Source organism: Magnolia sinica, chromosome 8 (genome assembly GCF_029962835.1).
Source record: "Magnolia sinica isolate HGM2019 chromosome 8, MsV1, whole genome shotgun sequence".
In the NCBI taxonomy this organism is placed as follows: domain Eukaryota; kingdom Viridiplantae; phylum Streptophyta; class Magnoliopsida; order Magnoliales; family Magnoliaceae; genus Magnolia; species Magnolia sinica.
This window is the reverse complement of record NC_080580.1, coordinates 89,997,407-90,006,560: the sequence shown is the minus strand read 5'-3', so window position 1 is coordinate 90,006,560 and position 9,154 is coordinate 89,997,407. Positions and strand designations below refer to the sequence as shown.

Sequence of the window (9,154 nt, the reverse complement as noted above, 5' to 3'; positions counted from 1 at the left end):
ACCACATATGGATGATACGGCATATACCGTCGCGTGTGGAATTAGCGAACTTGGTGTTTGGAAGTTCTGGCTGTGATTTAAACAAGAAATTCACTTTGGAAGTAACGGCTTTTTTGAAAAGTCGTTACCAACAAGAAAATGGTCTTTAGGACGCGGATTTCCTGCTATGTGGGGCCCACCGTGATGTTTATGGGAAATCCACCCCGTCCATTGGTTTTTTTTTTCCAGATCATGTAAGGACATAGACCCAAAATGACCCAAATCCAAATATCAAGTGGCTCGTACGGCAGAGGATTGAACGTCTACAGTTGAAACATGCGTGGGCCAAATAAGTTTTAAAATCAGGCTATTTTTTGTTTTTCCAGTTCATACTAATAGTAACGACCATATGAACGGTATGGATGGTATATAAACATAATAGAGGTCCCAGGGAGGTTTCAACGGCAGGAATTTACCTACACAGGGTTTTCAATACGTGCGGCCTAGATGAGTTGGTAGGTATAGTATAGTGTATGCGATTGATCCAGGTCCAAGCCTTGGAATAGTGTTGCTTTCAAAGAAACGGGACAATGTAACAGCAAGAAATTCCCAGCCGTTTGATGCACTACTGGCCCAGTGACCGGACACTGTGGAGCCCACCGTAATTTATGTTTTTTTAATCACACCGTTCATCCGTTTTGACAGCTCATTTTAAGGCATGAGCCTAAAATGAGCTGGCAAAACGAAACAACGGTGTGGATAAAACACATACATCACGGTGGGCCCTACAGAGTCTGATCATCAGGGATATCAGTGGTGTTGGGGTTACCGCGCAATCCGCTTGGATGGGGGACCATGGATCAGCGATCGAGACCGTTGATCTGACTAGGCAAACAGCATCATAAATTCCTGCTCATCAGCCAATTCCCATGTACATGTGGGATTATGGATCGGTGATCCAGACCGTTGATCTGGCTAGGCAAACAGCTGATGGTAACTGCCTCAGAAATCTTCAACATCGGAAGTACTTATCATTCTATGTGTAATTTGAATTACGTATATTCCACACATGCAATTTTTAAGTAATTTCTAAGTGCATGTGTATCATCCATCTCACTCTGCCAGAGTATCAAAGTTTCTCTCGTCTAAAAAGATTACAAGCGATTTGAGTATGGTACATTCATGATAGGGGACCATATCAGATCAATGGCTTTGATGAACCAACCATGGGCCACACACCAGGGAAATTACCACATTATTATTATTATTTTCTTGTTAGGAGCGTCTGGTTGTACCAAATATCATGACATTTAACGAAGTCGTGTTTGCAAACACGACCAGCAAACACGACTTCCACAGTAGACAATTCAAAATCAAACAACACGCGGAAAAACATAGATGCATCCAAACTTAAACCATTTCCACTATAGGGTAGATCTCAGCCGTTGAATTCCTCCCGTTCTCCTCCCTCCCACCGCCGAGATCCTTGTCCTCACCTGAGATCTCCTCGAGCGATCGGCCGTTGGTCTTCGGCAACATGAAAGTGAACAGACATCCAATGAAATTCACTACCGATAGCCCAACAATGGCCCGGTTGATCTTATCATCGTTCTTGTCCACATGGAGTATTGTGTATCTCTGGACGACGAAGGCACTGATAATGGCCCCTGCCTTCCTGGCAGCTGCCCCATGACAGGTGGACCGGAGCCTCGCCAGGAAAAACTCAGCCAGCAGGATGAACGTTGTGCTATTAGGCCCAAAATTCGCAAATAAGGTAAGCCCATAGAACACCATGAAATGGAATATGTTTCCGTCGCAAAATCCCGATGGGGATTGTCCGTCACAAGAATTGCCCCTTACCTCACTATACCGGAATCCAACAACTGCCATGAAAATGGACATCATGAGAAACCCGCCGAGCTGGATCACGAACCGTCCAATCTGATCAATGAGGAAGACAGTAAACCAGTCGCCCGGGATAGTGGCGAAGACCGCCACCAAGAACATGGCCCTAGAGATCTTATACACCTCAATTACATTCATTTTCTGAGCTTCTGGCAGTAGCCCCATAACTGGGTATTTCATGTGGTATGGTCCATTTGAGGTTTGGATCTGCCTATTTTTGGGCTCATGCAAAATGGATGGACTGCATGGATAAAACGCCATACATCATGGTAGGGCCCACAGCTTTGACACCAGCTAGCTGGTTGGTGTTCTGGTTACCATCCAAACTGCGTCCCCATGATACACCCTATGTGGGGCCCATTTCTGCAACACTTGTTCAACCGCACGGAAAAGTTATTCATGTGCATGGAAGTTATTCATCTTACTATGGGGCCGACTGTGTTGTTTGTATACCTTCTCACAAGCGTATCTGGTGAGCCCTGCCATGATGATCAGTTTGACCCGAAAGTCAGGTCGGTTCCAATCATCACATGGGCTATAGGTTCGGAGGTGTTTTTTTTTTTTTTCTTTTTTGGGTGTATTGTAGTTTTCTAAGGTGGCCCACCTGATGGATAGACCGGCTAGACTTTTGGGTCATCTGGTAGATATGGTTGCCACTACACCAAAAAGGCCATTCAAGAACGGGTACTTTTTTGGTTTTGAAACGGTTTAAAACCGTATCAAATGTGGAACTATTTTATTCCTTTCTAGAACCAACACATGTGCCTAATTCCAACCCCAATCCTCTCAGTCCTAACCCTTCTGGCCCTCTCGCGAGATCTCTCCCTTTCTCCCACTCCCCATTCCTGACCCTCCCTCTCGATCTCTCTCCCTCTTGATGTAGGACTTTCGAGGATCGATTCGAAGGGAAAATCCTTGGTGGAGAAGGATCTAGGGTTCTTTGAGAGGATCAAGTCTCGATTTTTTTTATCGGAAAATCTCTAAATTTAGGGTCTCCAGAGCCAAAGGGAGATTCTTCCACACCGCTGAGGATCGTCAATGGAGATAATGCAACAGATGTTGTCAATGATCCTCCAGGTGTTGTCGGAGTAGTTTGTCAAAGGGATGGTGCGAATCTAGGGTTTGCAGAGAGGAGTGCGAAGAGATCCCATGACTCAGAAGAAGAATCTCCTGCTGCTGAGAAGGATCTAGGGTTTTCAAAATCGAAGGTGAATTCTTCTGAAAAATCCATGGCTGCAGAGCTGCTGCAGGGAATTGACAATATCTGTGATGCTGATGCCACTGTTTCGAAGGGAAAATCTCCCGCGAAGGAGGATCTAGGGTTTTCAACGTCAAAGGCAGATTCTTTCGGACAATCTACTGGTTCAGAGTTGCTGGAGAGAATAAACAATGTCGGGGACGCAGATGCTGCCATTTCAAAGGGAAAATCTCTGGCAAAGAGAAATCTAGTGTTGTCAAAATTGATGGGAGATTCTTCCATTGAAGTTGCAGCGAAAGATTCAGAAAATTTTCAAAAATCCACAGGTGCAACAAAAGATTCGAAATTAATTTTTTCAAAAATCCACAGCTGCAGCGTCACTGGAAGTTTCAAAGGAAAAATCTCAGGCAGAAAGGAATCCAGAGTTCTCAAAACTGTCAGGAGATTCTTCAGCAAAAGTTGCAGCTAAAATTCTGTTTTTGACATTAAATGGAAGACCTCTGGATTTCTGTTGGATCACAACAGTGGAGGTCTTCCCTTTAACTATGGGTTTCTGTTGAGGATTATTGCGAACACCTTCTCTAATAGAAAAGCAATCTTTTTTTGCTTAAGCATATAAGTTATGTTAATGTATCCAACATGACACAGGGAAGGACGTGATAAGGTTAATCACCGTCTTCCTCAATCGATAAATAACTTGAATCCACAAGGCACTCTTGAATCCACAAGACGTTTCTTGAATCCATGAGAGAAAATAAGAAATATCTTAAGAAGTTTGTTGATTGAATGAATGATATAAAAAAAGAGTTTAACATCCTCTAAATAATCCTAAACGGAAAGCTAACAATAAACGGTCCAAAGCTCGCAAGAAGGCGAAGAAGAATAATCAAGAACAGAAGACCACAACACCTCCTCCAAATCTCAAGAAGGGGAATGGAAAGAAGAAGCAGAAAAAGACAAATATAGTCTACTTTGTCTGTGAAAATTTCGGCCATTATGCTCGGCAGTGTGCCTAGAAAAAAATGGTAATTTCTCAGTCACAAGATATTTTGTATGTAGGCGTTTGTTCTGAAATCCTTTCCGTTGATACTATATTTAACGAGTGAATTTTGGATTTAGGCGTAACAAAGCACGTGACACAGAGTCGTCGAAGACTCGAGGAATTCCGGCCTGTAGCCAAAGGAAGTTACAAGCTGTACATGGGCAATAACGCTGTTGAAGACGTATTAGGGATTGGCGTTCTCCATTTCCGTACGCGCATAGGACAAACAATAATCATTCGTGATACTCTTTTTGCACCGGGGATGCGTTGGAATTTAATTTTTGTTTCTAGGTTATTATTTGATGATTTTGATATTCGATTTTTCGGGACAAGAGTTTCTTTAAGACTGAATAACCTCATCTTTGCATGGGGAATTTAATTTCAGATTTATTTATTCTGGACGTACATTGTGATAATGTCCCTCTTGCTTTATCTACTATGTCGAATGAAACTGTAGTATCTGAATCTCAAAAATGGTACGCGAGGTTAGGTCACATCGGAAAGGATTGTATGACAAGACTAGTACGTTTTGGTCTGTTAGACTCCTTATCCAAAGTTGATTTGTCATTATGTGAACATTGTGTTTCCGGGAATACATCGAAGAAACCATTTCCCAAAGCAGCTAGGTCCAAGGGCACACTAGAGACAATCCATTCAGATATCTGTAGACCCTTTAATGTACATGTCAGAAACGGATGTCAATACTTTGTCACTTTCATTGACGATTACTCGCGCTATGGATATGTGTATATCACCTCACACAAATCTGAGGCTTTTGATTGTTTTCTTAAATATAAAGCTGAAGTGAAAAATCAGCTTAAGAAAACGATTAAAATCCTTCGATCTGATAGAGGTGGCGAGTATACATCTGAAACGTTTAAATCATATTGTGAAAACGTTGGAATAGTTCGGCAATACACAATGACTTACACTCCACAACAAAATGGTGTTGCAGAGAGAAGAAATATGACACTTTTAGACATAGTTAGATCGATGATGGCACAAGCCAATCTCTCTACTACATTCCGGGGAGACACACTGTTAACAGCCGTCTACGTCCTTAATAGAGTCTTATCCAAATTCATTCTTAAGACTCCATATGAGATGTGGTCTGGGAGGATTCCTTCTCTAGCCAACCTACGCCCTTGGGGATCTTTGGGATATGTTGTAACATCCTTGATTTTTACTGTTTTGGATTTCCAAAAATTCTTGAAATTTTTTTTATTTAATTAACTTATAACATCACTTAATGATCATTAACACTTAATGATAGTTTATACAAGAGTGTACCAGTAAAGAACCGCACTAGTCCGATTAATCAGCCGTAAAAAGCCAATGAATCCGCCCAATCACTTGAACATCAGGTGTAGTGTAACGTCCCACCCAACCAGAACAGTGTCCTAGGGCGTCCACGTAAGATTTGCCACAGGACTGTTCATTTAAGTCACTCATAGTGAGGTATCACAAATAAATTAGACTAAGATTAGCCCAATTGAATAGACCAGACGAGCATTGATAGAACCTAGTGCGGGTCTCCAAGCCAGATAGCCGTTTACACTTAACGACAGCCCGTGCGGGCTATACCGCGACACGGGAAGGTCAGAAAATTATAAAAATTCAAGGGAACATAGATCTCACTGGGCTTGGGGACCATCGCGGACCACGGACCCAGTGGACACCCAGAAGTGGAATCTGGCACTTGCCAGATGCGCCCCACCAATGCCAAAATTGGAATTTGACACGTGTAAATAAAATTGAAATGTAAGACATTTCAGCCGTCGGATTTCTTCATAATTTACGATGAGGGTCTAATGTATTTTTCTACGCCCGTCCACAAACTCTAGGACCCGATCGTGGCATGGTGACCGTTGATCGCAAATCAGACCCATGCGACCAAACCCCATATCTGATCATCTGTAAATTTTACATGGCTCTTCATCGGGCCATGGAGCACCTATCATATAAGTTTCATGGTCAGAGGGCCACCAGAACTGCCCCGGTTATCCAAACAAGCTCTAGACCGCTCGTTGGTGGACCACTAGTTCCAAAACTATAGAATAATGTCCGTCTCATTGGGCTTGACGTCTATCGCGGGAATTGGACTTGGGTACGGTCCAGAACCGCTCAACTTGAGCTAAAGGATGAGTGCATGAGAAGCGCAAATACCTTAAAGAAATGAGTTGGAACTTAAGTGAATTAAGTCATCCACTCTTATGCAAAGTTGAGGATTTCGGACCGTCGGTTTGCGACCAAACTTTACCCATGGAGTAAGGATATTTCCCCGCTCATATCCGTATAGCCGCGGCCCTGATCGACTATCGGTGACCGTTAAACAGACTTCTTATCATATCTATCGATCGGCGCATCCAAATGGCGGGCCGATCATATCCATACGTAGATCATCATTAGGGCTAGCTATCCTACGGTGTATATTGACTTGTACACCTCATAGTGGGCCCTAGAGGCTAGAAAGACCCTCTCATAGGTCTAGTATAGTAAAAACCCAACACTTGGGGCCATTGTCATCAAATCTGGGACTATATAAAGGCCTCATTTGGGGCACCCCTCTCCTCATACGAATTTACCGTAAGGAACAAAGGGAGAGAGGAGAGAAAAAGGAGAAGGAAGAGAGGAAGAAGAGAGTGAAGGTGAGAGTGAAGGTGGACCGTATGCAAGGTAGGAACCCAAGGGAGTTCAATCTTACACCTTCCTACCTCTTCTTCAAGGAAGAACTCTCCACCACAACCACACATTTGCTCCGTTGATCGTCTAGGTAAAAGCCCTCTTCCCTTTTCTTGAAAACCTTGAGTTGAGGAAGGATTTGCTTGAAACTCTAACATGCGAATGGTTGCTATAGGGATTCCGGCCGTCGACCCCAAAAGCCCTCATTCCTAGGTCATTTTTCAAGCCTCCAACGATCAATAGGTGCGGACTATTACTCTTAGGTGACCTAGCACCAATTTTAATATGAGATTAATGATTTTGATTGCTTAAATGTTATTTTTGAAAGCCTAGGAAATCCTAGGAATTGTATGTTGGTTGAAATGGTATGGATTTATATGTTTGACTCTCTCTCTCACTCATGATGTCGTTTATGTTTCTCACATGATTCGATGTATGGATGATCATATGCTCATGCCGTGTTGATTTTTATACGTTGTTACTTCATATTTCGTATGATTTCATTACTCTTGTGTATATGATTTCTCAACATGGAGGAAGTGTTAACTTCCTCAATAACCCACACCACACACATACACTTTATTTATAATATTAATGATTTGCTTGTAGGAAAATTTGAATTGTATGTTGAGTAACATGAGATCACGGTGTTGAATATGCTTAATGCGGCATTGGTAGTTGGCATGCTATAAGTCACTATTCCTACCCTTGGGTTGGTCAGGAACATGAGGAGAGCGAAGGTGGTTCCCTTGGTAGGACCACCTTGAGGCTAAACCCATAGGTTTGGACGAGTATGTGTGGGCGGCAGTAGTCAGGCTACATGGGTCACTTGTACCCGATGTCGTTCCGCCACATACTTGCCTGAGCTCGTGCGGGTTAGTCCACTGGCTGACCCACCTAGTTGTTAACCTTGTTTGCTCACATATGTATAGAAACTGAAACACCCCACCACCGTTGTAGCCCATCAATACCGGATGGAATATTGATCCACAGTCTCGTGAGCCGGGCATGGTGGAATGGGAAACTATGTCCGAGCTGTCGGCCTACGCTGGGGTGACCCGCCTCCCCGTAGTGACCGCGAGCGACCCCATTTTCAGCACCCCCCATGTGCTTGAAGTCGGGGATGGGGAAAACCCGACGGGGTCAAGGATCGCAGGGTCTCGGCCTCACACATTGGGGGGTCTTGGCCTCGCAACTAGTTCAGGGCATTTGATACGTGGGGTGTATCAGATTCTCAAATTTGCTGGATGAATGGACTTAACTAAGAACCCGGTTAACATCATCATTGCATGGCATTAACTAGGTTGGCGACTCGGTAGTCGAGGTCGTACTGAGGGAGTGTTGGCATTGGCGATCGTTAGATGGTGTCGCACGAGGGAGTGTTGTGGTGAGGGCATACATCATATCATCCTGCATGCATGCGCATTAACAAGACTAGATAGATGTTTATGATTGATTGTTTTTCATTAAATTCTTATTATAATTGATGCTTGTTACAACTTAAGACTAATATCACCCACTGAGTTGATCACTCACTCCCACTCTGGGACGGTGTTTTAAAACACCAACCAGACCCATTCATAGATGCAGGTGATACAGATTTCGTGGAGCCTGGTAATGCGAGCCTCGAGGAGGAGGACGAGTTCTCTTACTTTCAGCTGATGGATGGTTCCCCGTCGGCCTAGTAGACAGGATTTAGATCGCTGAGTTGTGGACTCAACCCTATTCTTTTGGACATGATATTCCTTTTGTGATTTTGTTGGGCAACGCATGATGCGACCCTTTTTATATCCTTTTGGACAGGTATATAATAATGATCTATTTTCATTTCAGCAGACTAGTTGTGATCGTGCTTCATGTTTTAAGTAATTCCATGCCGCGCCTTTAAACCTGGATTAATCGCATATCAATGAAAACTGATTATAAGTGACCCCGGGAACTCGGGAGTCGAGCGTATGCACGACTCCCGATTTTCAAGGTATTACATATGTTTTGCTACCTACTCCGCATAGAGGTAAACTTGATAGTAAAATCATTGAATGCGTATTCATTAGGTACCCTATGCATTCAAAGTGATACGTTCTAGTTTATGAGGATCATGGACGATGGATTGAGATAGAATCTAGGGACGTGACCTTCGTTGAAGATAGATACCCAAGCCGAATAAAACAAAAGGCTCCAATAGAATTTTTTGAAATACCCGATGTATCTCAGGAGAGTGGGAGTTCTGCTTCTCAAGATGATGATCCTCCTATAGTTTGTCAAGACAGTGGGAGGACATCTGAGTAGGCTCCTGAGTTACGTCGAAGTGAAAGAGGATTGATTCCCCGAAGATACTTTGATATTGA

General features: G+C 43.3%; 2 protein-coding genes across 2 annotated transcripts; one reads left to right on the top strand and one right to left on the bottom strand.

Moving 5' to 3' along the window:
- Positions 1 to 1,389: 1,389 nt before the first annotated feature.
- On the bottom strand, positions 1,390 to 2,049 carry LOC131254380 (low affinity inorganic phosphate transporter 8-like). Its single transcript, XM_058255367.1, has one exon. The coding sequence runs from the start codon at positions 2,047 to 2,049 to the stop codon at positions 1,390 to 1,392; it is 660 nt and encodes a 219-aa protein (XP_058111350.1).
- Positions 2,050 to 2,470: 421 nt separating this feature from the next.
- LOC131254378 (uncharacterized) lies at positions 2,471 to 3,642 on the top strand. Its single transcript, XM_058255366.1, has 2 exons — positions 2,471 to 3,408; positions 3,452 to 3,642. The coding sequence occupies exons 1-2, from the start codon at positions 3,114 to 3,116 to the stop codon at positions 3,640 to 3,642; spliced, it is 486 nt and encodes a 161-aa protein (XP_058111349.1). The 5' UTR covers positions 2,471 to 3,113.
- Positions 3,643 to 9,154: the final 5,512 nt, after the last annotated feature.